The sequence below is a fragment of the Mirounga leonina genome, unplaced genomic scaffold, assembly GCF_011800145.1.
Source record: "Mirounga leonina isolate KUSES-001 unplaced genomic scaffold, KU_Mleo_1.0 Mir_168, whole genome shotgun sequence".
Lineage (NCBI taxonomy): Eukaryota > Metazoa > Chordata > Mammalia > Carnivora > Phocidae > Mirounga > Mirounga leonina.
Genome location: NW_023270426.1, coordinates 20,364,357 through 20,390,730, shown reverse-complemented (window position 1 = coordinate 20,390,730; position 26,374 = coordinate 20,364,357). Strand labels below are relative to the sequence as shown.

Below are 26,374 nucleotides of genomic sequence, written 5' to 3'. Positions count from 1 at the left end.
AGCTCTCCAGAGACCTACAAATGGGGCCGCACTCTGCTCTACTGTTTGGCCCATCTTGTCAGTGTTCTGGTTTTTAAAAACTTCCATGCAGGGTCAGGCAGAGTAGGTGCATTTTGAAAGGGGAGCCTCCCGTGACTGTCCCAGCTCAGGGAGCAGGGAGCTGGAGGGCTGGGCTTGTTCTCCGGGACAGTGGGGCCACTTGGCCCCCAGTGGCCTGATACCCTTGTTCTCTCCTGCTCCTTCTGCCTCCAGCTGTACCTGAGCCCTCCTCTCTTCAGGGCCCAGGGCTCTAGCTCGGAGAGGCATACCTATACTAGACTCTCCCTTTGGAAAAAGGGGACCAGGGAGAATGCCCCAAAGACCCCTGTCTGGAAGCCAGAAGCTCCTGGGATGCAGGACTGTGTCCTTGTAAGGTTACCTTGTGTCCTGTAGGGAAGCAGATCCTGGCACCTGCCTCTGGGGCAGGCATGGGGCTGGTGGGACCGGGTCTACTCCACACAATAAATCGCCAGTTCTCCCCCACTTCCTAGCCAAGTGCTTGGTATACAACCGACATTCAATACATACCTACTGAAAGCAAGAATGCATGAATGTTCAGAATGGTAAGCGCACCCCCTCCTTTCAGGGCAGTGCTAACTTTCCCCACATCCTCAGGCTCGGGAAATCCCCTTGCTTTCCAGATAAGGGTGTTCCGACTCCAGAAACTGATGCATGGAGAAAAAAATTCAACTCAACAACCTGCATGGCATCCCCCGGCAGCTGTTGGTGAACCAATAAACATCTGGAGAGAGGGCTGAGCCAGATCTCACTAAAATCATCAAGGCAATGGCTTTCCTTCAAGAATGTGTATTTTTGCCTATCTGCATAATGATACCTCCCTGGCTGCCCCAGATCTTGTCAGGAACTAGGGAATTCTTGCTGGGTTCCAGGGTGGCCTCCAGGAGCCTAGATGGCTTCCTGCACACCTGACCCGGCCTCCTGGGGAAACAAAGCTTTGCCTTTAGAGCCCCAAGCAGAGACAAAAGCTGACACCCCTTCCCTGCCAGCCCGGAGCTGCTATCCCAGATGCCGCCAATTTCTCAAACAGGGGTGTTCCAACTGCACCCTGCATCAGAATCACCTGGAAGGCTTATTCAGAATGCTGGCTCCAGCCCCCTAATTTCTCACCCAGGAAGGTTGAGGTGGGGCTCCCTAATTTTCATTTCTGCTGAGTTCCCACATGATGCTACTGGTCCCCACATCACACTTCGGGCAACATTGGTCCGGGGCAGGTGCTCTGAGTCTGCTGGGACATTTCCCACTTCAGACATAGCCCCTGCACCAGGACCATTCGGGCCAGCTGGAAGCTTGTTTGAAATGCAGAATCTGAGGTTCCTTCTCGGGCTTATTGAATTGGAATCTTCATTTTACCAAGTTTAAATAGCATGGACCTGGGCTGTGTGTTAAATATGCTAATTCCTGGTCCTTACCCTGTCCCAACTGAAACTATCTCAAAGAGTAGATTCTGGAATCTGCATATATTACAAGGCAGAGGGGGGATTCTTTTGCATGACGGTGGTGGAGAACCTCTGTTCTGCACATTAAAATCCCCAGGAGAGGTTTCAAACTACTGAGGCGCATATTCCCTTAAAACCAATTAATGTCCAGGGCGCCTGGGTGGCTCAGTTGGTTAAGCGACTGCCTTCGGCTCAGGTCATGATCCTGGAGTCCCAGGATCAAGTCCCACATTGGGCTCCCTGCTTCTCCCTCTGACCCTCTTCCCTCTCGTGCTCTCTGTCTCTCATTCTCTCTCTCAAATAAATAAATAAAATCTTTAAAAAAATTAAAAAAAAACAAAAACAAAAAACCAATTAATGTCCAAATAGCTGTTGAGGTCCAGGCCTACAGATTTTAGAAAGTTGCTCAAGTTCTTAATTTGCAGGAGGATTAAGAACCACTGCTCTTGGGGTGCTGGGGTGTTTCAGTCTGTTGAGCCTCTGACTCTTGGTTTCAGCTCAGGTCGTGATCTCAGAGTCCTGGGATCAAGCCTCGTGTCAGGATCAGCCAAGAGTCTGTTGGGAGATTCTCTCCCTCTGCCCCTCCCCCCACTCACACACACTCTCTAAATAAATATATAAATAAAATCTTAAAAAAAAAAGATGATTACCATAAGAATAAAAAAAAAAAAGAAAAAAAAAAGAACACTGCTCTGTGGGTTGCTGCTAAATGCATACTTCCCCCTTGGCCACCCAAGGTAGTAGTTACAAGAGTCTAGAGTCAGAGTGAGTCAGAACCCTGACTTAATTTTTTTTTTTTAAAGATTTGAGAGAGAGGGAGAGCGAGAGAGCGAGGGAGAGAGAGCACAAGCAGGGGGGAGGAGTAGAGGGAGAGGGAGAAGCAGGCTCCTCGCTGAGCAGGGAGCCTGATGCAGGACTTGATTCCAGGTCCCTGGGATCATGACCTGAGCCAAAGGCAGATGCTTAACCTTCTGAGTCACCCAGGCGCCCCCCTGACTTAATCATTAATGATGCCTCCTTGAGTAAATTATACAACCTCTGAGCCTCAGTTTCTTCGTCTGTAAACTAAGACACTAAGATAATAAAAAGGAATGTGAGTATAACATACATAGAGTAAGGCTTTGTACAACTAGGCCTTCAGTAAGAGAGGTCTCTGATTATTATGATTGGCACCAGAGGGGTGGGATTGGTGGAGCTCCAGGGTCTTTGTGCCTCAATTTCTCTCCCACACGCCAGCCCTATGGCCACCCTTGGATGCTATAGGACAGAAACTTGCAGGCTTTTAAGTGCGTGAGAATGCAAAGGTAGGCATTTGTTTCCAGAAGGCCCTGTGAATGATCAGGGGCTAAGTTGATACGCATCATAATTTGTCAAATACAGTGGCACTGTGGATGTGGATGCCCTTGGGGCGAGCTAGCCCACCAGCGTTGTGCCTAGGAACACCTCCAGCTCAAGGCAGGTCTTTTGTGAGTCTGGGAGAGTTTTAAGGGCAGGGGAATCACCCTGCTTCCTGGAGTGGGCGCACAGAGGGGCCTCACAGCCTGGCCCTGAATCCCAGCCCCGGAGACCCCGTCTTGACACAGGCTTTCCTTGGAACTAGGGCAATTGAGAGGCCACTGCAGATGCTGAGTGGAAAAAAGAAAACTAAATTCACAAGATCATTCCCCAAAGTGATTTTGGTAATATTGAAAATCTAATTAGAAAGATGAAAAATGTGGTTTTCTTTTTAGTCGTTTACTAGTTTAAAGGCCTATATTAATACCTATGGCCGTGTAAGAAGTTACCACAAACTTAGTGGCTTAGAACAACATCGATTGCTTCCCAGTTCCATGAATATCCTGGGGGGGGTTGACTGGGTTCCCTGCTCAGGGTCTCCTAGGCTGACATTATGCTGTCGGTGGGCTCTTACCTGCAAACTCCTGAGAATAATCCATTTCCAACTCCTTTAGGTGGGTGGTAGAGTCTAGTTCTTTGGGGTTGTAGGTTCAGGGTCCCCATTTCCTTGCTGACTCTCAGCGGGGGATGCGCTCACTCCTAAAGGCTGCCTGCACTGCTTCCCACTTGACCGGCTCCAACTTCAAAGAACAACCCTGTGTCCAGCCCTTCTCAAACACCACCGTCTGCCTGACTTCCGCTTCTGCCACCAGCTGGAGAAAATTCTGCTTTTAAAAAGCTGTGTGATTAGATCGGTCCCACCTGGATCATCTCCTTTTTGCCAAAGAGGGAGCCAAGGTCACGGAGGCCCCCTCCAAAAGTCCATCTACCACAACACCTGTTTTGTTTTGAAACTTATTAATAATTTATTTTAGCAGAATAAAGGAAGTTTATGATACGTCACGTATGCTCACATTTGCCTGAAAATCAAAATCTGAAAGAACGTGCTCCAATCATTTGACAAATGTTGTCCCCGGTTGGTAGACTTATAGGCGATCTTTACTTTTTCTTTCTGCTTCTATTTTCTAAAACTTTTACAAGGAGAAAGTGTTAATTTTGCAAAAAGAAAAAAGTTGCCTTCAAAAGCAAAGAAATCTGAGATGTTAAAAGACATTAACACCAATTTAAGGGTGTGGTACAGGCGTGAGCACAGATATGTAGATCAAAGGAACAGAAAATGAGAAAATATGGCCCTGAGACACAAGCTGATAGGAATAAAAATCAAACGTATCTCGGAGAAGGCGAAACAATATAACGGGGGAGGAAGTAACAGTTGAATTCCTGGTGCTGAGATAAAAATTGGGAGGCAACGTTTTTCATGAAGACCCTGAATTCTTGTCTTAGAGTAACTCAAATTCAAATTGAATTTAAACATTAACAAGAAAATGATGGGTGCATTAGGAAATAAAACTAAATTCACAGGGGCGCCTGGGTGGCTCAGTTGGTTGGGCGACTGCCTTCGGCTCAGGTCATGATCCTGGAGTCCCGGGATCGAGTCCCGCATCGGGCCACCTGCTCAGCAGGGGGTCTGCTTCTCCCTCTGCCCTCTTCCCTCTCGTGCTCTCTGTCTCTCATTCTCTCTCAAATAAATAAATAAAAATCTTTTAAAATGAGTTTGGTTGGGCGCCTGGGTGGCTCAGTTGGTTAAGCGACTGCCTTCGGCTCAGGTCATGATCCTGGAGTCCCGGGATCGAGTCCCGCATCGGGCTCCCTGCTCGGCAGGGAGTCTGCTTCTCCCTCTGACCCTCCTCCCTCTCATGCTCTCTGTCTCTCATTCTCTCTCTCTCAAATAAATAAATAAAATCTTAAAAAAAAAAACAACTAAATTCACAAATAAGAGTTTTCTAAAGCTAAAAATGGGGCTAGAAAGATGACAAAAGGGCTTTTATCTTGAATCATTTACTGGTGTAAATTCTGTGATCTCCAAAAAAGGCATAGGCTATTGAGAAATACCTTCAAAGATTTACTTTCCCTATGGGGTGTTCCTCCTGGGTGAACTGTCACAACTGTGTATAAACCACAGTTGAAGGTGTTTCCGTGTCACTCGAGGGCCCCGGGGTTCCCATCAGTGCGGATTCTCTCATGCTGAAAACGTTCTGAGTTTGGAGCGGAGGTCTTCCCACGCTCCGGGCGGCCGCGGGGCTGCTCACCGGTCCGTCCGCACCTGTGTGGGCCGCCCCGGGAGCCCCTTGGAAGGCCCCTCCGCCTCGGCCCGGGGCGGTGTTCGCCCTCCTCTCCTGCTATCACGTGCAGGCTGTCACTGTGCCATTGAGGGACTGCCTCTGTGCACTGTTACAGGCTCAGAAACCGGGTTCCTGTGGACGGCCCACTCATGTCACATCTACCAACGTGTGTTTATCGACTGTGTCTAAGTGGGATGCTTTGGAGGCAGAGGACTTGCTGCGCCCAGGAAGCTCGCAGCGCTATAGAACTCGGGTCTGTATGAAATGTATGTAGAGCGGGGCTCAAGGGGGAGTGCTCCTCAGAACCGTGTGCTGTAGGGACCCGGTCCCGAGGACAGGGTCCCAGCCCAAATCCAGGCCGGAAGTTCACAGGATGTGACTGGTGGTGTTTCCTATCAGAGGAGGGCTGGGATGGGAGGCTGCATCTTGGCAGTTCGGAGACTGTTCTTGCTTTGCTCTTGGACATGTCCTGAGGAGCTGTGCCTGTATGTTGGAAGGACTGAGGATACGGTGTGTGTGTGTCTGTGTGTGTGTGTGTGTGTCTCTGGACACCCTAGCCCCATGTCGTTCCCCTCCCCGACCAAGGTGTGACCAGGCCACCCCCAGGGCTGTCTCCCTCACCCAGACTGAGAGCTGTCACCGGGGAAAGGTCCCCACATGCAGATGGCTTCCTTGAGCTCGAATTACTGATGGGCTGTTGCCAGGAAGCCATAGGGACTTACAGGCCTCACTGACAGGGGAGAGAGTGGTTTTTCCATCTGTTCACTCAAAAACTCATTTCCGCCCAAATGAGGATATTTAATCAAAAGTCTTTCCCCTCTGTCTCTGCTGCTCCCAAACCTCAGACCTCTTCCCTTCAATACAACTGGAGGACGGTGATCCTAGGAGTGGGGAAAACTACGTAAGCACGAAATTTCCTCCCCAGGGGAGCTAGAGGGCCAGACCACCTGCTCCGGATGAAGTCACCTGCTCTGTGGTGTGATTAACCAGCCTTTTGTCTGTTCTCCGGACCAGATGCTCTCCTTCTCCTGGGGCCTGCTGGCCCACAGGTGCCCCCTCTCAGTTAGGGGGGCGTCTTAGCCAAAGTGACTGAAGCAGAGCAGAGCTGGCTACCTTTTGCTTTCCCGGGACAGAGCTGAGGAGAGCACTGGAACCAGGCTTCCTCCAATCCTCATGCCTAACAGCCTTCCGGAAGGATGCCCCCAGTGTCTGGGAATTCTCCTCTTCCTTTTCAGAGAGCAACGGGGGCCCGAGGCCACCTTGTTGAATAAAGGGGCTATTGCCTGTCTGGAAACCAGGCTCTGGGGAAACTCCTTTTGAACACTTACTGTGGGCCAAGCCCTGTGCTAGATGCTCACACCTGCACAAGGGAGGCAAGAAAGGAAGTGGAAAATGACTCTAAATAAGTTATTAAGACTATGATAAAGGATGCACAAGGGATGGTGGAAGGGGCTTCTGAACCGGGTGTGAAGGATGAAACTGAACGAGTGGACAATTTCCAGGTTTTCTTTTACCTACAGGGTTCTCATTCTCTGCAAATGGCATCCATTCGCACACTCAAACCACAAAATGTATCCATCTCGTCCTTGTTTCCTCTTACTCCAGATGCAGCCCTCTTGTCTCCACTGACCATGCGCTTGCCGAGGCTACTGATGACTTTCAGGTGGCCAAATCCAGGGGGCATACCAATAACCTAATACGGCTGGCACTCCATCCCTCTTGGAAGGCTCTCCTCCTTTGACAACCAGGGCTCCACACACAAGTTCGCGGGTCTTTCTGCAGCTTTCTCTTCCTCTACCAGGCCTCTGGATGCTGGAGAAACCCAAGGCACTCTTCTTTATCTGTGCACTCTTGCTAGGTGATCTCACCCAGGCACTGTGTATGAATAATCCTTGTATGCAATGACTCCCAAACACCTCAACTCAGTCCTGACCTCTTCCCTGAGCTCTAGACTTTGATGTTGAAAAGCCTCTCTGACATCCCACTCGGATGTTTTTTTGTTTTTGTTTTTGTTTTTTTTTAAATATTTTATTTATTTATTTGATAGTGCACAAGCGGGCAGAACAGCAGATGGAGAGGGAGAGAGAGAAGCTGACTCCCTGCTGAGCAGGGAGCCCGATGCGGGGCTCGATCCCAGGACCCCGGGATCATGACCTGAGCTGAAGGTAGACGCTTCACCAACTGAGCCCCATCCCACTCGGATGTTTAACTGGCTTCCCCAACTTCAAATATTTTTAGTAGAGCCATTAATTTTCTCCTCCTGACATCTTCTCCCTCGCTCTTCTGCATTTTAGAAAAATGGGCACCATCTTTTAGCCCGCTGTTTGAGGTAGAAACGTTAGCATCTTTGAATTCTCCTTTTCTTCCACACCACTCCTCTAATGCAATTCCAAATCCTGTCTGTCCCACCTCCACGTTAGACCTTATCCCTCCACGTCCTTCTGTCTCTAGTGACCACCCTGGTCCTCCATCATCTCTTGCCTACATGGCTATACCAACCTCCTGACTAGTTTCCCAGCTTCCACTCCTTCCCTCCACCCTGAAGCCAAAGCAATCTTCTAAACACAAACTGGGAAATTAAGAAAGCAATGCTATTTACAATAGCATCAAAAAATTAAACACTCAGGAATTAATTTAACCAAGGTTCTATGAAGGACTTATACATGGAAAAGAGCAAACACTGTTGAAAGAAATTAAAGAAGACAAAAATAAACCGAAGGCATCCTGTGTTCGTGGGTTGGAAGACTTAATATCTCAAAGATGTCTTTACTATGCCACAAAGTGATCTACAGATTCCCTGAAACCTCTACCAAAATCTCAATGATGTCTTTTTGCAGAAATAGAAAAATCCATCCTAAAATTCATATGGAATCTCAAGGGACTCTGCATAGCCAAAAAAAAAAAAAAAAAAAAAAAAAAATCCTGAAAAAGAACAAAGTCAGACAACTCATAATTCTTGATTTCAAAACTCACTACAAAGCTACAGTAATCAAAACAGCGTGGTTTTGACATAAAAACTGACATATAGACCAATAGAAACAGAGTGCAGGCATAAAACCTTGCACATATGGCCAAATGATTTGCAACAATAAGGCAAGACCATTCAACGGGAAGGGGACAGTCTTTCCAACAAATGTTACTGAGAAAACTGGATGCCTGCATGAAATGAATGCAGATCCTTATACCACACACAAAAAACTAACTCAAAATGGGCCAAAGATCTAAATGTAAAAGTTAAAACTATAAAACTTTTAGAAGAAAACATAGGGGAAAATCTTTACGACACTGGATTTGGCAGTGATCTCTTGCATATGACACCAAAAGTATAGGGAACAAAAGAAAAACAGATAAACTGGACTTAATAAAAATTAAACATTTTTATTCATCAAAGGGAACTATCAACAAAGTAAAAAGGGAACCCACAGAAAGGCAGAAAATATTTGCCAGTCATATATTTCATGAGAGATTAATATCCAGAATATATAAAGAACTTCTCTAACATTTAAGAAGCCAACAGCCTGATTCAAAAATGGGCAAAGACTTGAATAGATATGTCTCCAAAGATGTACAAATGGCTGATAAGCACATGAAAAGAGGCACAACATCGCTCATCATGAGGGAATGAAATGAAATCAAAACCACATCCATTAGAATGGTTGTTATAAAAACAGAAAACAGCAAGGCGAGGAGGACATGGAGAAACTGGACCCGTGTGCACTGTTGGTGGGAACTAAAATAGCACAACCACTGTGGAAGTGGTGTAGAAGTCCCTCAAAACCTTAAGGATTTTATTTATTTGAGAGAGAGAGTGCGCGGGAGGAGGGGAGGCAGAGGGAGAGGGACAAGCAGACTCCCTGCTGAGCACAGAGACCAACGTGGGGGCTCCATCCCAGGACCCTGAGATCACGACCTGAGCCCAAATCAAGAGTCAGGTGCTCAACCGACTGAGCCACCCAGGCACCCCATTTCCTCAAAAAATTAAAGATAGGATTACCTTATGATCAAGCAATTCCATTTTTTTGTGTATACCCAAAACGGACTCAAGTATTTGTACACCCACGTTCATAGCAGCATTATTCACAATAGCCTGAAAGTGGGAGCAACCCATCCTCCATCGATGGAGAAATCCATAAACGAAATGTGGCATATGTGCAATGGAAGATTCCTCAGCCTGGAAAAAGAAGGACATTCTGACGCATGCTGTACGATTTCATTTATATGAGGTACCTGGAGTGTTCAAGTTCATAGGGACAGAAGGTCGAACAATGGTGACCAAGGCCCACTAGAGCAGGAGGAATGAGAATGCGGAGCTCGTGTTTAGTGGATTTCGGTTTTGCCCAACGAGATGAAAAGAATCCTGGAGACGATTGCACAACAATGTGAATGTACTTAATGTCACTGAACTCTACACTTTTAAAAATGGTTGAAAAGGGGCGCCTGGGTGGTTCAGTCACTCGAGGGCCCGGCTCTTGGTTTCGGCTCAGGTAGTGATCTCAGGGGTCATGGGATCGAGCCCTGCATGGGGCTCCCCACAGCGCAGAGTCTGCTTGAGATTCTCCCCTCTGCCCCTCCTCCACTCGTGTGCGCTTGCTCTCTCTCTCTCTCAAATAAATAATCTCTAAAAAATTATTACAAAGGTAAATTCCATGCTATGTGTGTTTTACTGCAATGAAAATCTGATCAGAGTACACCCCTCCTCACCCCTATCCCTCAGGTCAACCCTCCAGTGGCTGCTCGTCCTAAGCATAGCACCTCAACTTCTCACCACGGCCTCCAAGGCCAGGTGGGCTGGCTCCCTGACATCTCTCTCGCCAGAGGAATTTTCTCTGCTCTCCCACCGCAGGTACAGGCCTCTAGTACGTGCCTCAGAGACTTCATGCACACCATTCTTTCAGCCCAGAACCCTCTCCCCAGCCCCCCGCATTCTTCAGGTCTCGGGGTGCTCCCTCCACCGCCTCTCTCACCGATGATGAGCTCCAGGATGGCAGGGACAGCATAGTCACAGCCTCCCGCTCTGGATGGCCTGTGTGGCCTGCCTCCAAGAAGCCTGAGGCCACAGTCAGAAGGTTCCTAGGGAGCCACCGTGGCCCTACCTTCCTCCTCCAGGACCCAGAGTCCTCTCCCCACCAGAAGTTACCTATGCCTGAGGCTCTGTCTGGGGCCCTTTAGGCCTGCACAGGGGTGTGTGTGGGAGCAGGGGGTGTGAGTGTGAATGTGTGACTGTGTGAGAGTGTGTGCATGTGAGTGTGTGAGTCCTTGTGAGTGTGAGTGTGTGAGTCCTTGTGAGTGTACTTCCCCGAACCACCTCGGTCCAGGATTTGGCCATGGGATCCCACAGATGTGTTTCTTTCCTCGCCTAGCAGGCATGGCCAGAAGTGGCCTCATTTGACTTCTTGGGAGAGGGCACTGGGCCCATCCTTCATTCCATGGCCTTCTCTCCTGGCTTTGGAAAGATTTCTGAGCACAGTATTCTGGGCAGCTCTTCTCAGACCGTGACACTGAATTACGGTTTCAAGCACAGAGGCATTTCCCGCTGCTTGAGAAATCCCCTCCCTCTCTCTGCTCTCCTGACGTCCATGCAGCCGGGACATCCCAGGCTGGCTGTCGCTGATCCCCTCCTGGCCACCAGCAGCACGTAAACAAGTTATGGTCTAGGCAGTGCACACAGAGACCAGGCCTGCCGGGACTTCTCAGAAGCGGTGGGCGTCTCATGCCCTTTCTGGCCACCCTGGCGCCCAAGTAGCTTAGCTGGGACTGGCACGCAAGCCTCCTGGCACCCTGCTAGGGTTGGGGCAGGAGGAGTAGAACGCTTAAGAATGTGGGGTCTGGAGTCCCGTGGGCCAGGCTTCTGTGCCAACGTCGGCCTGTGTATTCTGTGGCCTGGCAAACTACCTCTTGAACCTTCCACAGCAGTGAAATGAAAACTATTCACACCTACCTATTAAACAGGACTGTAAGGAAAAGAAAAGATGGTGCATTTTGGAGCATAGCCCAAGGCAGCAGCCCCTCCTCTGGCCCCAGAACTGGGCTGGCCTGTGGGCTGGCCAATAAGGCCAGGTCCAGAAAGCCTCTGTTCCTGCTGGGAGAGGCCCAGCCCGGCCCCACAGGTGCCGGGGCCCCTGGGCTCAGGGTCTTCACGGTGCTCTCTACCTCGAAGGCCTGGCAGCCTAGTGGCAGCAGAGACGGAAGGGAACCAGCAGAACGCCTGGCCCTTCTCCCTCTGCTTCTTTGCCTTGCTGGAGCTCAGCGGGCGGGGGTGAGCCCGGGCCCGGACAACCTCCTGCCTTGGGCTGCCCTCTGGCCTTCTGTCGGAGGAGGACACAGGACAGGCACACACCTCCTTCCGGGAGCCACCCACCCCCCAAACATCCAGGCCCTGGACATCCATTCCCAGATAGGAGCCCCTAATGCTTAGCCCGGGGTCTCCAAGAAAAATACAGGCGGGGGTGAGGGGTAATCAGGACCCAAAGACAGAGCTCGATCCTTTTTGGCTGGGAAGGGAAGGCAGGGCCAGCCAGGCTGTCTGTGGTGCTCAGTCTACAAGAAGGACGGTCCAGCTGAAAGAGCAGAGCCGCCTTGTTGGGAAGGCTGGGATGGAGGCAGGGCAGGGACCGCAGGCACAGAGGGAGGGGGTTTGGCATTTTTAAGGAACTTGTGTTGGTTTTTATTTTAAATGAAGGGATCTCTAAAAGTGATACTAACCACTTCTTAGGGTTCCCACGTTTTCTTGGAAAGTCTGGGCTGTGCATTTCGGGTGCTTAAGTGAAGTATTGCTGCAGCGTATCCAGCAAGAACTAGCCGGCCGGGCAGCCGAAGGCTAAGTGTCACCTCTCAGGACACCCTCCCACGAGCCCTTCACCTCCAGGTGAGCTCCTGCACCTGCTCTCGTCTCCCTCCTCCCACTTCCGAGAGCTCCCTGCAGCCCTTCCTCCGCCCCTTCCTCAGATTGTTCCTCATCTGTCCCATGAACAGACTCGCAGTTCCCTTCCCCATGGGCGCGGAAGCTTCCCGAGACCACGGCCTCACCCAGGTATCTGTGGAGCGACCGATGAGTGCTGTGGAGCAGTGGATAGTGACTGTAGGTATGACAGGTAGTGTCTGTCTTCCCCAGACTGGGCGGGAGGGGCTCCCTCTGTGCCTCCAGGGCTCTATTCCCAGCAGTGGCGCTGAGCTCCGAGGGTCTCTGGGTCCTGTAGGTGGAATGAGCGCCACCTGCTGGAGGCGGCAGGTAAGGGGGCGCTGTCTCCAGGTAAGGGGGCGGCCTCTGGCCGAGGCACCGAAGAGGGCTCTCAGCTGCACTGATCCTGAGCAATCCCAGATAGCAGGAAAGGAATCAGGCTACCTAATGCCGGGCTAGGCATCTTATGAGGATCATCTCGTTTCTTCCGCAGGACGGACCTAGGACAGAGATGCTCTGGGCAGCCCCCTGGTACAGTTGAGGGAACAGGGCCTGAGAGCTCAAGGCCACACTGCCTGTGCCTGGGAGGAGTGATGCCCCAGCTGCATTAGCCTGTCAGTGCTGAGGACATTTCAAAATGGAAAAGACAGAAGGAGCCGGGGAAAGGGTTTGTGTGGGGGTCGGCACAGGGGCTATGGGCCTGGAAAACCCGGACTGGCTCCCATGCTGAATGGGGGTCCCTGGGAAGCAGGAGGCTTGCGTGCCAGTCCCGGCTAAGCTATTGCTGTGCTGCCAGGGGGCTCTCCCTCTCCTGAGCCTCAGTCTCCTCATCTGTATAATGGGACCGTGCAGGAACCTCTTCCCAGGGTAGTGCAGAGCATTCTAAAGTCCAAAAAAAGGCAGGGGGTCACGAGGCTGGAAGGGAGATGGGCACTTCTGGCCAATAAGAGGAGTTGAGGGAACACAGAAGACTCGAGCCCCCAGGGCCCATGGAGGCTGAAAGGAAAACGAGTTCAACAAAGATGGAGCATGTCCCACAGATGGTCCCCTCGGGGCTCCTTGCATGCTGCTCCTGGCTGCAGTCTCCGTAGGAAGGACCAGCACAGCCCCAAGAAACAGACAGACCCCCCCCCCCGCTCCCCGCGAATACCCAGGCCAGACCGTCACGCAGTTCCCATCCACACAGGCATACATTTCTTTGGTTTTATTATTACAAACACACGATGGCTCTGCCACACCTGGGAAATCCTGGGCTCGGCATGCTCTACCTACCCTCCCTTTTCTACCTGGACAGGGCCACCAAGAAGCGTCCAAGCCACGTGCAGGCACAGAGCAGTTCAACCCATAGCTTATAATGATGCCATTTCTCCAGTTGAAGAAGAGCTTTACAAGAACTGTGTCAGAACCCGCCCCCCACCCCCCCAATCATGCTACACTGCCTGATTCGTGTTTGGTGAGTGCCACAAAACTTCAGCCCCCTTTTCCAGAGCACTTGGCAAAGGTGGGAAATTTCACATTCGGGACAGGTCCTTTTTAGAAACGACTATCAGGCAATGACATCCAGGTCTCCGCATGCAGTGGGTTAACAGCCACGTTTTGGGGGGGGAACCAAATAAAAGGACATCTCTTTCCCTCCTCCCTCCACCCACGCAGGGCTCAGATCTCATTCCGGTGCAGCCCAGGTACACTGAAGTGTGATATTTGGTTTCAAAAACATTCAGTCTCTTTGGTAAACTCAGAGAAAGTGGCGGTGAGCTGCCGAAGTGCGTTCTTCCCACGTCCTCTGCGCTAATGCTTCATCCTCTCTAATAACCGCTGATACACAGGGGCTGGAAGAGAGAGGTTTCAAGATGAAAAGGATGCAGGCCACCCTGTATCTGTCTAGGACACCATCAGAGTCACGAGGGCAGGGCCAGCGGCCCCCTCCCACCACTCTCGCCTGCCCCCTACAGGTGCTTTTTGGTTTGGGAGACTTCCTGTCTCACTCTATGATGTAACAAAGATCATGACGTCTCACTCCATGATGTAACAGAAACTGGGATTTCCTCCATCCACCAGCTTCGAACCAAGCCACTATGGGCTTCTGCCAAGTCACCGTGCAATACTCCCAGGTTCCCAAAGCCCCAAACTCACAGCAACCTTAAACGGTTGGTACTCTTAGTATCTCCATCTTATAGAGAAGGGAATTGGGTATTCTGTGTCTGACCCCAAAGGCCACGCTTGTTTTATTGCGCCATGATGTTATGATCTATATACAGCAGATGGCAGGTTTGGGCCTGCTTGGGGGAAAGGCCCAAGCACGCATACAAAGGACTTTAAACCCAGGCCAGACTTACCTAGTTTCACAGAGGTCTGGGCGGCCTGAAAGAAAACAGCAAGTGTCAAGTTTCTAGTGAAAGTTGTACCTGCCCCTGCTCATGGCAGTGGCTTTGCCCACGGCCACCCCTATTCAGAAAAAATGCTGGGGGTGAGGAAGAAGAAGGGGGACGTGTAGCTGCTGGGTCCGAGGGAGCCCCTCAGTTGGTCACGGCAGCCCCAAGCAAAGTGTAAGCCCCAACCAAGTGGAGTCTGGGGTAGATATTCCTGGGAGACCCCAGAGTCAGGCTTCCACTGAGACCACAGCCTAGAGCTTGGGGAGCTGGGACGGCACAGCAGGCGACCCTCAAGAGTAGGAGCTCAAGGCCAAGAACCCTTCTCAAGGGGCACAAAGGAAATTCCTCTATCCAAAAGTAAAGGACATATTCCAGCTCCAAGACCCTGGGTAAGAACTACCTCCAGCAGCCTCTTCTCTTGAAACGCAAACTTTCTATAAGGTGCCCAGGTTCCCGAGGGGCTCCACCTCATGCGAAGCAGCAAAGGAGCCTGAGTGGGGCTTCTAGGCCCCGGGGCAAGCCGGGGAGCAGGAAGAGAAGTGCAGGAAGAATCAGAGAGGTTCTAAGGGGAAAGCAGAGTGGAGGCGAGGAAGGGAGAGACGCCCCCCGACACCTGCCCTGTATCCAGAACCCACACCACTGCCTTGAAGAGCCCCAGCATTCCCTAAGACGGGCCAGGTCATGAAAAACAGAGGGTGACTTAGAGGCCCAGGCTCAGGCCAGGCAAGGCCACAGTAAGGCAAATTCAGGATGGGCTGCCTTCCTTGGACAGATGGATTCCAGAGCTTTATCTGTCCTCACCAGCAGTGGCTTCCTCATGGAATGAGGCTCAGAGGCCTTAGTTTGAAGGCCTGGGTTTTTGCTCACAAAGGAAGTGGGGGCTGCCTGGGTTCTTTCCCCGGAACTCCACTCAGGCTGGCACTGAGGATGCCTGCATGGGAGTGGGGAAAGTTTCACGGGAGCCCCGGGAGAGCCGCCAAGGAAGACAGGGACCCGGGCAGTTCCCTGCAAGGGCCCAAGCAGAGGACCCAAGGCTGCTCAGGCCACGGGCAGACCTAGCAGCATCTTACCCTGGAATATGCGGACGCCTGTTTGAAGATTTCAAGTGCAGAGTCTGCAAGTTCATCCCCTCGCTCCTGAGGTCTGATGGCTGGAGACCAAAGAAAATGCAACATTGGTGAGAGCGAAATTCTTAGCATGGCATTCACAGCGAGCACGACCAAGGGGCACTGTTGTGCCTGCTGGCTCACATTCTCCCATGAATGTTTCCTTCGTAACTTTTCCTAACTCACGGTGGAATTTGGCCAATGGGGAAAGAACACAAAGGAAGGTGAAGGCACAGTACAGACGGTGGCTGGACTCAAGTTCAACCCTGCTGGAGGTAAAGAGAACTCCCACGAGGCGCGATGCTGTAAGACGTGTGCCTGGAGCCACGTTCACCGCATCCACGTGTGACAAGTAAGTGGGCTGTGTCTGAGTGGGGCTAAGACAGGCAATTCAGCAAAAAGAAATGTGTCCTCGAGTTCCTGGTGTAGCGCATTTGAAACCAACAGTTCCTAATTCACTTTTTTTTTTTTTTTTAAGATTTTATTTATTTGCGAGAGAGAGAATGAGAGACAGAGAGCATGAGAGGGAGGAGGGTCAGAGGGAGAAGCAGACTCCCTGCCCAGCAGGGAGCCCGATGCGGGACTCGATCCCGGGACTCCAGGATCATGACCTGAGCCGAAGGCAGTCACTTAACCGACTGAGCCACCCAGGCGCCCCCTAATTCACTTTTCAATCGGCCACAGCGACGCTGTCCATAGAGGCTCAGATGGCATGTTGCGTACTATTCTTATCTTTGCATAGAACAGTTTTCCTGTCGAATACCGACTGCCATGCGTGGAGCAGGGTCAGCTGCAGGCTGAGTGGGGCTGGGATACTTTTGGGCCTTACCTGGAGGCTGCAGGACACTGGAGATGGCATAGACCACACCATTGGTGGCCATGATGTCAGCTTCCGCAACCAGTTCCTTATTGACATTCACGACATGGTTTTTCTGGGAGAAAGAGACAACATAGACCATATGGATCTTACTCAGTAAGTGTTTACTGAGCACTTCCAGAGGCCAGATCCTGGGTTAGGCGTGAGGGATACGCTGGGGAATGGAACGGCCCCTGCCAGCCACACGCCTTTAGCCCAGTGGACGCCTTCTAACGCCGGCGTGTGGCTCAGCACAGTGTCATCTACGGAAGAGCCTCGCGCGCCTGTCACTTTGTCCTTACAGCAGTGTGTGCTGAAGAGTCACGTATCATTGCCCCACTTAGCAGAAGAGGAAGCCAAGACCCAGGACAGGCCCGGTGCCTCCTTTAGTAGGTGGGATGGCGGGGACCAGAAGCCAGGCCTCCAGCCCCGGGGGTAGGGCTCCTTCCACTTGTCCTCAGTGGCCTGCCTTTCTCACAGAAGTGCACCCAGGCGTCTACCTCAGTCCTTCCTGAACGGCTCATGGATCAGACCCAAGGGGGAAGGGGGGGACGGACGCCTGTGATGGGACCCCAACACCCAAAACTAGAAGTCAACAAGTCATCACATTCTGGCTCCCTCCATGCATCCTCAGGCTCCGGAGGGAAAGTGATAAGCAAAGGGATGGCTGAAGGTCAGGAGAGAGGAGCCCTGAGCAGAGGCTGAGCCAGCCACATTCTGGAAGAATGGTGGCTCCACAGGGGAGCTCAGGGAGCCTGGCCGGTGCAGCCAGGAGGCCACAGCAGCTTCACTGAGCTCAGCTGCCTATCTGTTCTCTCTCTTCAGTGACGGAATCCCCAGAGGCAGCTTCAAAGCGGAATGTGTGTCCTCAAGGTGTAGAGCAAGGGAAGGCTCGCAGGCCACGCCTCTGCAGAAAAAGCCTCTTGGGATGGTCTGGCTCATGGTGGAGCTCGGTGAGCCCCAGATTTGAAGGGATGGGGTGGGAAGGGGACTGGGGATCGATCCCTCAAGCTGCATGAGTAATTGCCTATCATCTCCTTAAGGGAAGGATGATCTAACGGCCTCTCCCCCATGCCAGTCGGATGCTTGATTCCCCAGCAAAACTGGAAGTTCTTATTCGGGTCTAATCACAATCTTGCCTCACTTCCCTGAAGACCCTTTCCTCTTTTCTGTCTTTGGACAGAATGCACTCAGAGATCCAAGGTGCATCTTCAAGACTGTGTGTGCGTGTCTAAGACGGGCCCGGGGCTGAGAGGTTCCCTGGAACCCCAGTGGCAGTACACGGCTGGCCTTTTAGTTCTTAGGCACACTCACTGAGCTGACTTCCAGCTTGTCCCCCTGGAGAGACTTCAGCCGCACCAGGGCCCCGATGCCCCCGCTGACCAGGATCTCATCACCAATGTGGTATTTCAGGATGTTGGCCAGCTCTTTGGCATTGCCTGTGGGTTTGTGGGAAAGAAAGGAGAGCAGAGTTCATTGCAAGGCTCGTAACCGTCATGGTCGAGAAGGGCCGAGACGGGGATGCAAGTGGTGACGCCCGAGATGGAGAACCCCCCGACCAGGTGAGGAACACACAGCGGGGGCACTCAGCCCTCTGACCCGCAGCCTGCAGGAGGCTCAGGGCATGGAGGCACGTGTCTGCCTCTAGAGTTGGGCGGCTGCTCTGTTAAGCAAGAGCTCTCTGTGCTGCCGAGAAGGAGTTAATCCACACTCCTCTGTGAGCATGACTCATTTTTCCATGAGCTAAATATTTGCTTGGAAAGCCAGGAACCTTTCCAGCACCGGCATCTGGGACATTTCATCAGCAGCGTGGCTCCTGATGGTTATAACACAGTAGTGACATATTTACACGTTCTGCCCTCAAATGCATATTCTCGGGCAGCCATTTCCTGCAGGGAGAACTTAAAAGAGTCAAGAGCTGCCGTCTGGGGGTGCTGGGCAGCCGATGAGGTCAGGGCTGAGGGGGGCATTCCCTCGGCAGCATCCCTCTCGTCACGTCTCGGCATTCCTTCCAGCCCACACCAGCTTCTCCACCGACTGGGGAGAGCATCCGATTGCTCATAAAGGTGCCCAGGCATTTTCCAAATGAAGCGTGGGAGGCAATTCTTAAAGCCACCAGCTGTGCTCTCATCTCCACCATGCCCCCCTCCCCCACTCACATTTCCCGGTCAAGCGGCTAGATTGCCCCAGGGCTTCTGGATGCCTATTTCCAGCATCTCGAAACGGAGAACGGAGGAGGTTTTAAAGCATTCTGGAGAGTTCACTTGGATGCTGACAAACCCACATTAGTACCACGGGACGGAGCCACCAGGTACCAAGTGGTTTCCAAACATCCACAACTTGGCGGATGGGAATTCCCATTCCACAGAAATCCTGCCTGGAAGTGCCGAACCACGCCAGCCCCCAGGGTGCCAGAGGGCTCCTTCTGCCAAGACATCTAATACCTGGATTGACCTCTTACACCTGGCCAGCCCCCCCATCTCCCAGGAGCACTGGGGGCTACTCCTGCCTGCAGGCCTGGCCGACGGCGCATTTGGGAAGCTTTGCCCAAGCCTCCTCCTGCCCCTGCACAACTGAAAATGAGAGGGAAACTGAGCAGGCTCAAGGCCATCTGGGGAATATTCCACTCCTGCTGGACAGGGTGGGGGATGGAAAGTTTATGTTCAGAATGAACATCCGTCAGCATCAAAGACACAGGCATTCGTTTGGCTATAAAGAATATTCAACAGGACACAAATTCAGCCCACAGCTGCCTGTAGCCTGAACCTTCTGAATAGAAAGTTCCTTCCTGCTCTGGAGCTGGAAGGAAGGTGTAGATGATGCAGGTCCCAAGGCATGGCCAAGGTCCTTCCTCCTCCTCCTCTCCTCTCTATTTCTTCCTCCTCCTCCTCAGGCTCACCTTTTTGTGAGCGTGGAAGTGTGTGTCACGGGCGAGCACCAGAGCTCAACGCTGCATCCCCGCCCCCACTCCCCATCATGGCAGCCAAAACTGGCGGAGGACGTGTGCCCAGCACTGTAGGCAACACCTCACTTACTCCACACAACACACAGCAAGGTACTCTCATTCTTCTAAGGGGAAAACTGAAGCTCAGAGAGGTCAGACAACTTGCTAGAGGTCACTTGGCCGGTGAATGCCAGAGCCAGGAACTGAAACTGCTTTTAGGTCATCCAGGAGTCCAAGCCCTTAACCACTGGGATTCTCTCTCAAACATCCTCAGCTAAATTTTTCAGGGCCAGGAATAGCTTCTCGGTAAAGCTTTTGCCCTGAGGGACATTTCACGCAGGTAAAATGGCTTCATTATCGCTGTCCTCACAGGTCCTCACGGGGAAGACAAAGCTCAGGGACGGGGCTGGCTGTTCCGCACTCCATGCCTCTCCACTCTTCTCTGCCTTGTGTAGTACCCAGGGAGGCTGACCGCTGTGAAGTGCATCATCCGGTCTCCCTTGTCCCCGTCTCATAGCTGACAGGGGGCCCACGCAATGGGCCTGTGGGAGGACAGCGAGGCTAAGGGAGGCCTGGCCCCCTTGCCTTGGTTCTGCCCGCAGGTGCCTGAGGCTCTGGCCCCTCCTCCGAGCTCCGGTTCTCCCTGTCCCCTCCTTGGCCCGGCCTCCCCATCCCCTGGCCTGTGGTGGGAAACACTTTTCCCCAGGTGCCATCATTCTTTGCTGGTCCCTTACTCCTGCCCACACTTCTACAAACAGTCTCTTCGTTAAGTTCCTTTCAGTCAAACCCTGGGTAACGTGCCCCCCTTTTCCTGCTGGTCCCCTGACCGCTCCAGTCACATTAGAAACCATGCAAAATATACTTCGCTTGGTCTTTACCCAAGAGTTTGTTCAGCTCTTCCGGTGGCATGGCTTGGAAGGCCTCATTCGTAGGAGCAAAGACTGTGTAGACCCCTTCCCTGTTGAGCATCTCCGTCAGCCCGGCAGACTGGATGGCGGCCACCAGCATGCTGGGGAAAGGCACAGAGAAAATGTCACCTGCCTGTGACGGGGAAAGGGCGCCCACCTTCCCAAATACCTCCCCACTGCGGGTAGGTGGAGCCCAGAGCTAGAATTCACACCCCTTGCTGGTTTTCACCCCCTGATCATGCACAGAGAGGGAAGATTCCAGTCTGCATCTTCTCTCCATAAATGCTCAGCTCTGTCAAATAGCCAGAGGTCAGAGGCCAGAGGGGGAAGGAGGAAGGAAGGGGCCAAGCCACCAGACCCTGGCGATGTGATTCAGGGGAGCGCAGAATGCGGGGGGTCTCCCAGGGATAAGCGAGAAGTCAGAAATGGAGAGAGAGGGGCAAGAGAACAAAGTGACACAGGGAGCCCGAGAAGGAGCAGCAAGGAGTCTCCAGGTGCCCTAAGGAGATATTGTGCAGACTGAGACTCATCCCACACTCAAAACCAGGTGCTCTCGGCTTACTTGGGACTTTAAGATGACAGCGTGGGATCTTTCTTGCACTTCATATGAAAATGCAGCCCCCTCCCTGTTCCCAAGGATGTGGGGATTACAGTCCCACAAATAACCCTTCTTCTCAACATAAGCTTCCAGCGTGACGTCCACCCCAGATCCCCAGCATGGAAGGTCACCAGGGCACCGCCAGTGTTAACTGGACCCCTGAGGAAGTGGGGAGCTTGACAGATAGCTGAAACCCAGCATCCTGACCCGGCGGGACCACTTGGCAGAAATCTTCCCTGGAATGAGGCTGGTTACCTGAAGCGATTGTCCCCCTTCAGGATGTCCATGACAGTCCCCATTGGGGGGGTGAGCATTCGGTCCATGGTAAAGAGCGTCCCATACCTCCCCCTCTTGTCATGGGCGGCAATGCAGCTATTCTCGATGCATAGGCTCTGTGCCAAAGAGGGGCAGACACAGGACAGGTCATCTACCCGTAGGCTGGCCTCCTGATGTGCTCAGGGCACATGCTGGTGTCTTCATCCACAAAGATCAGTGAATATACACTGGAGTAGGTCATTACGACTAGGATAAAATGTTGTGTTTTCTCCAGGAAAGGAAAAATAAAAATAGTGTTCCCTAAGGAGAAAGGGCCATTGGGCCCCACTAGAGTTACAGAGAGGCCCCATGATGAGACGTATCCCATTACACGTGAGGTTCATCAATAATGATCAAATCAACAGATCATCTCTACTGACTTATTTAACAGATGACAACCATCTTTAGTTAATAGTACTGGCTGGTCCCAAGGAATGGCTGTGTTCTATTGTGCTTTCTGGTTGATATTCCGGGGTAACTGCTGGGTTTGAAGACAGAAAAGAGACAGGAGAAGAGAGAAGAGAACCTTTTGGACCAGGGAGAGCTGTGCTTCAGTTCAGGGGACTTGTCTTTGCATAAGCTAAGGATTCAAAATCTCCATCCCTGCTCCGCTGTTCATCACGCTGAGCTCGAAGTGGACCGCTGCCTACCTACAGGCTCAAAAAGCTGTGTGGTTTATTCCCAAAGGTCTCTAGCAAAGGAGATTCTAATCCTTCTGCAGGATCCCATTTCAAATCAGATTTCCAGAAATGCCTTCCTTTCTTATTAGAAACCAGTTCTCAGGCAAGCTTCTGCTTATTAAAGATTTATATATAAGATATAAAGATATAAACATATACATAATAGCTATCTATCTATCTATCTATCTATCTATCTATCTATCTATCTATCTATAGATTTCACTAATACAGTTTCCAATTCTTAGAGCTGAGACAAAGAGCATGATTTAGGAGCCAGAACTTACATTGCGATAAACAAAAACTCTCAGTTTTTTGCCACCCAGAGTGTCCAGGGTCTGTCCATGATACAGATACTTGGAGGCCAGCTGGTCTTTAATCATGTGATTCAGAAGCAAATTCTTTGTATATGCATCAATGTTAGGGGTTCCATCTGCAAGAGAAGGTGTGGTCAGGTCCAGAGGCCCGCTCCAGAAAGGAAGAGAATGAGAGACAAATGCGTTTGGAAACGGGAGATTGAGAAATCCAGTGAGGCTGCCAATATTCCTTAACATCTGGCATCTTCTGCAAATCAGCCAAACAAAAGAAGGTCTAGATAATCGAGGGCGTCTGGAGTTTTGCCCGTAGAGGGAGGGAAAGGCACGGACGCCACTCGGCCCCCTCCTCCGCCTTCCCTGCGGCCAAGGCTCAGCTGTATCCTCACTCTGACCTCCTGTCCACCACATGAGCAGTTGATTCTGCAAATAAAAAGGCCAAGAGAGCACTCTGCTCTCCGACCAGAGGCAAACTCTTGAATTCTGAGGACCAGACCCCCAAATGCATTCTCTGCTCTGCCAAAGGATACAGCAGAGCCCCTGGGGTTTTGGTTGAGCCGGGTGGAAGCGCTGTCCATCAGGGAGGGTGCCGTGGAGGTGACCGGCTCCCGGGGGCTGCCTTCACCACGTTACCTTTGAATACAGAATTCAGGGGGGCCAGGAGGGTCAACCGCTCCTTTCCAGAGAGATGAGTGCCGAGGCCAGCCTGTCTGAAAAGGTCAACGGCTGTGGAAACATCAGACTCTGCAGCCAACTCAAACAGTGTCTTGGCTGCAAGGAAAGAGAATGCAGGTTCAAAAGTTACAAGTGCTGTTTCCATTTATCCTCCGGAGTCCACCCCACAGCATGACGCACAGCAGCAGGAATGTCATCTCGTGAGTCAACGGCCCTCTCAGCCCTGCTGGGGCACGGCAGGCTCATGTCATCAGGCCACCGGGCCCCCAGGCCTCCTGAGCAGGGGAGTGAAGTGAGGCTCCAGAGGTAGAGGCTGGCCTCTGTCCCCGCCCCTGGTCAGGGCGCCTTCTAAGGCCTGTGGCAAGGCAGCGCCGTCTGCGTGGCGGCTTGAGGAGCAGGTAATGCCAGCGACCACACCCACAGAAACTTGTCTTCCGGTTTGGTTTCCTCCTGTGAAAGTGCTTCACTCCTGGGCAACCGACCCCCCAGAATGGGGCCAGCCTGCTGAACGAAGCCCAAGCCAAAGCCTACTCAGTCACTTTTCCCAGGGTCCCTGCGATGCTTGGGGACCAGCGAGAAGGCAGATGCTCAGAGGTCAGCAAATGGCCCTCTGCGCCCAACCAGAGCAGGCAGATCTCTTGACCAGCTTCTGCGATCAAGTCGCTCCCTCCCCAGCCCCCCTCAACAGCTCTCACTGCCTCCAAAGTGATGCCTGGAATCCCAGGCCTGCAGCTCAAGACTCTTCACAGTCTGGCCGCAACCTGCCAGGGGCCCAGGCCCCCTCTCCTGAGAGGCTGTGAGCTGGGTGCAGGTAAGGAAATGGCCCCCAAGATCCCTGAATTCCCCAAGGGCCCCCACCATGGATGGCAGAGGGGCCAGCGGGCCTGGCAGGATCATGGCCCCAGAGGCCTGGCTCACCTGAGTCTGGGATGAGCAGCTCATCGATGAAGTGGATCACACCATTGGTGGCCAGGATGTCTTTATTGGAGATGATGGCCTTCCCGTTGATGGTGAGCATGTCCCCGCTGCAGCCCACCTCCAGCGTAGTGCCCTCCAGGGTCTCCATGGACATCCCTGCCACGATGGCTTCCGCACACATGGCCGACTTCAAGATGTGGTTGTTGAGCAGGTCTGGGGCCCAAGAGGACACAGGTCAAGGCTGATCTCAGAGGCCAGCTTGCAGCCTCTGGGGCCGTGAGGATTCTATTCTCTCTGACGCTGACCTTCAGATGAGGCTGGGGCACCGTGCAGCCCGGGGCCTCCTTTCCTCCTGCTGTTGCCCCCTGACACAGGCCACGCTCAGCAGGCAGACTGCCTGAGTCTGAATCCCAGCTCGGCCTCCTACGTGCTGTGGGACCCTGGGCAAGGCAGGGAGCCTCTGGGAGCCTCAGCTTCCTCCTCAGGCAGAGATAAGCCCAGCATTCATCTCCTGGGGATGGTGCAAGGAGGACATGAAGCCCAGAATGTTAAGCATCAAGCACAGTGCCCGACAACAGGGTAAATGCCCAACAAATATTAGTGACTAGCTTACTAGCACCTCAACTTGAGATTGAATTCTCTTACTAGTACCTGGACCTCAAAATGAGTTTACCCTGGGACTTTTTATCTACTAACCTTTAGAAAAGTGTAAAATATGGGAGGGAAAGACGGAAACTGTAGCAAATGAGAGTTCTAGATTATTTGCACATTTTATATGTTTTTGTTCATTTTACCCAAGGGTCCACTAGCTGCCAGGATCTTTCTTCGGGCTGGGGGATGGTAATCAATAAGACATGGTCTTTGCCACTCCCTTCACCCCACCCATAAATCATAAATAAAATCATTTATTTCCTTGTCCAAGTGGCCTTCAGGGACAGGGCAGAGGTTGGGGGTCCTGAAGAAGCTGCAAGGAGCCGGGGGGGGGGACGTGACCCCAGCCAGGCAGGGCAGGTTCCCGGACGGCCGCTCCCCAAGGTCACCAGGGCCCTTTGTCTTATAGTCTCACCGCAGGGGCGAGTTTCAATCTGTGTAGAGTATGGGAACCCAAACCGCACTGTCACGGACAGGAGGAAGCTTGGAGGGTCTGCAGAGGCATGGGGCTCCCACAGGGGTGTCAGGGGCCTTGAAAGCCATTCAACTGGCAGGAAGGGAAAGAACAGCCAGGCTGCCATGGGAATGAGGTCTCAGGGATTTAGCTTCTAAGGGAAGGAAAGTGAAGGCTGGGTGGGGAAAGGGTGACCTGCTAGGGCCATGGGGAGGGAGAGCAGGGCCAGGGCTGGAAAGGCACGCCAGCCCAAGGCTGCTGCTTGCCTGTCTGCCAACCCACTAGAAACGGCTGAGCCTCTCAGGCTGGCCTCCTGTCTCTCTGCCTTTGAGCCAGCCAGCTACAGCCCAGCACCGAGGGCCTGTGCTTCCAGCACATGGGCTACCAGGCAGGAAAAGGCCGATGTGCACAAGGAATAAATTAGGGCTGTCTTTTTCTTACACGAAGAGTTCTGATATCTTCAAAGATGAAAATGTGCTCTGTACAAAACTGGTTTTAGGGCGCCTGGGTGGCTCGGTTGGTTAAGCGACTGCCTTCGGCTCAGGTCATGATCCTGGAGTCCCAGGATCGAGTCCCACATCGGGCTCCCTGCTCGGTGGGAAGCCTGCTTCTCCCTCTGACCTTCCCCCCTCATGTGCTCTCTCTCTCACTCTCTCTCTCTCTAAAATAAATAAAGTCTAAAAAAAAAACAAAACTGGTTTTAGGGAGAATACAGCTCTAAACAGAAAGTTCAGTATGCTGACATGCGCCCAAGTCTCAGCTCCTTCAGGAAGCCTCGGGACCCCTCTGGCTGCACGTGCCCCAGCCCCACCCCCATGCCCACCACCGTGGGGGCATCTGTGTCATTGTGCTCACCACTTCAGATCCCATGACCTGTTTTTAATCCCAACCAGGCTTAAGCTTCCTTGAAGACAAGTCTGACCATGTTCCCTTTTGGAGCCTTGGTTCCTGCCACAGGCTAGGCACAGAGGCGCCGTGACATCTGGACACAAGAGATCCCCATCTGTGCTTTCAGAAATGTGCCCTTGGCCAGCCATGCGTGGCTGCAGGGAGAACATTTTACATTTATCGGGCATCTGAAATGCAGTAGGTATTCCAGATCGTACATTATGAAGGTGGGTTTAATAGCCTCAAAAAAACGAAGTCATCCCTGGATTATATTTAGGAGGAATAAGTGTGTTTGGGGTCCACAGGGGACAGGGGGCTACTCCTCTCTGCAGGAGACTCAGGGGTCAGTGGCCAAGCCCGGCCTTCGCTCCCCTCCCTTCTCACATATGCTGGGTCCTTCCCTCTCCTCCAGCAATAATCAATGCATGCCTAACCAAGCAGCTCACTGAGGAGGCATGGAAGAGGAGCTATGAAGAGTCAAGAGTCGACTGTAACTGGTTATTCACTGTAATTTTGGATTACCCATGAGGTCCCTGGCCAGAAGGGAAGAGTTCAAGGGTCAGCATGCTGGCCCCATTCCAGGGACGCCAGGCCCTGCCATCTCCTCCCCACTCCTCCAAGCTGCTGCCTCCTTGGCAGCCTTGCTCTGGGGCTTGGGGAGCATCTTTAGCTCCTCCTGTGTCTGGC

General features: G+C 52.2%; 1 protein-coding gene across 1 annotated transcript in view; it reads right to left on the bottom strand.

The window, feature by feature from the left end:
- Positions 1–13,208: 13,208 nt before the first annotated feature.
- The window catches only part of TGFBI (transforming growth factor beta induced), a 32,268-nt gene continuing 19,102 nt past the window's right edge, over positions 13,209–26,374 (bottom strand). The window contains exons 8-17 of the mRNA XM_035014177.1: positions 23,695–23,907; positions 22,735–22,872; positions 22,075–22,220; positions 21,051–21,187; positions 20,168–20,298; positions 17,660–17,784; positions 16,319–16,421; positions 15,454–15,533; positions 14,348–14,372; positions 13,209–13,840 (exon numbers count right to left, since the gene is read on the bottom strand). Coding sequence (XP_034870068.1) covers positions 13,800–13,840; positions 14,348–14,372; positions 15,454–15,533; positions 16,319–16,421; positions 17,660–17,784; positions 20,168–20,298; positions 21,051–21,187; positions 22,075–22,220; positions 22,735–22,872; positions 23,695–23,907 — 1,139 coding nt within the window. The 3' untranslated portion in view covers positions 13,209–13,799. The remainder of the gene's footprint in view (positions 13,841–14,347; positions 14,373–15,453; positions 15,534–16,318; positions 16,422–17,659; positions 17,785–20,167; positions 20,299–21,050; positions 21,188–22,074; positions 22,221–22,734; positions 22,873–23,694; positions 23,908–26,374) is intronic.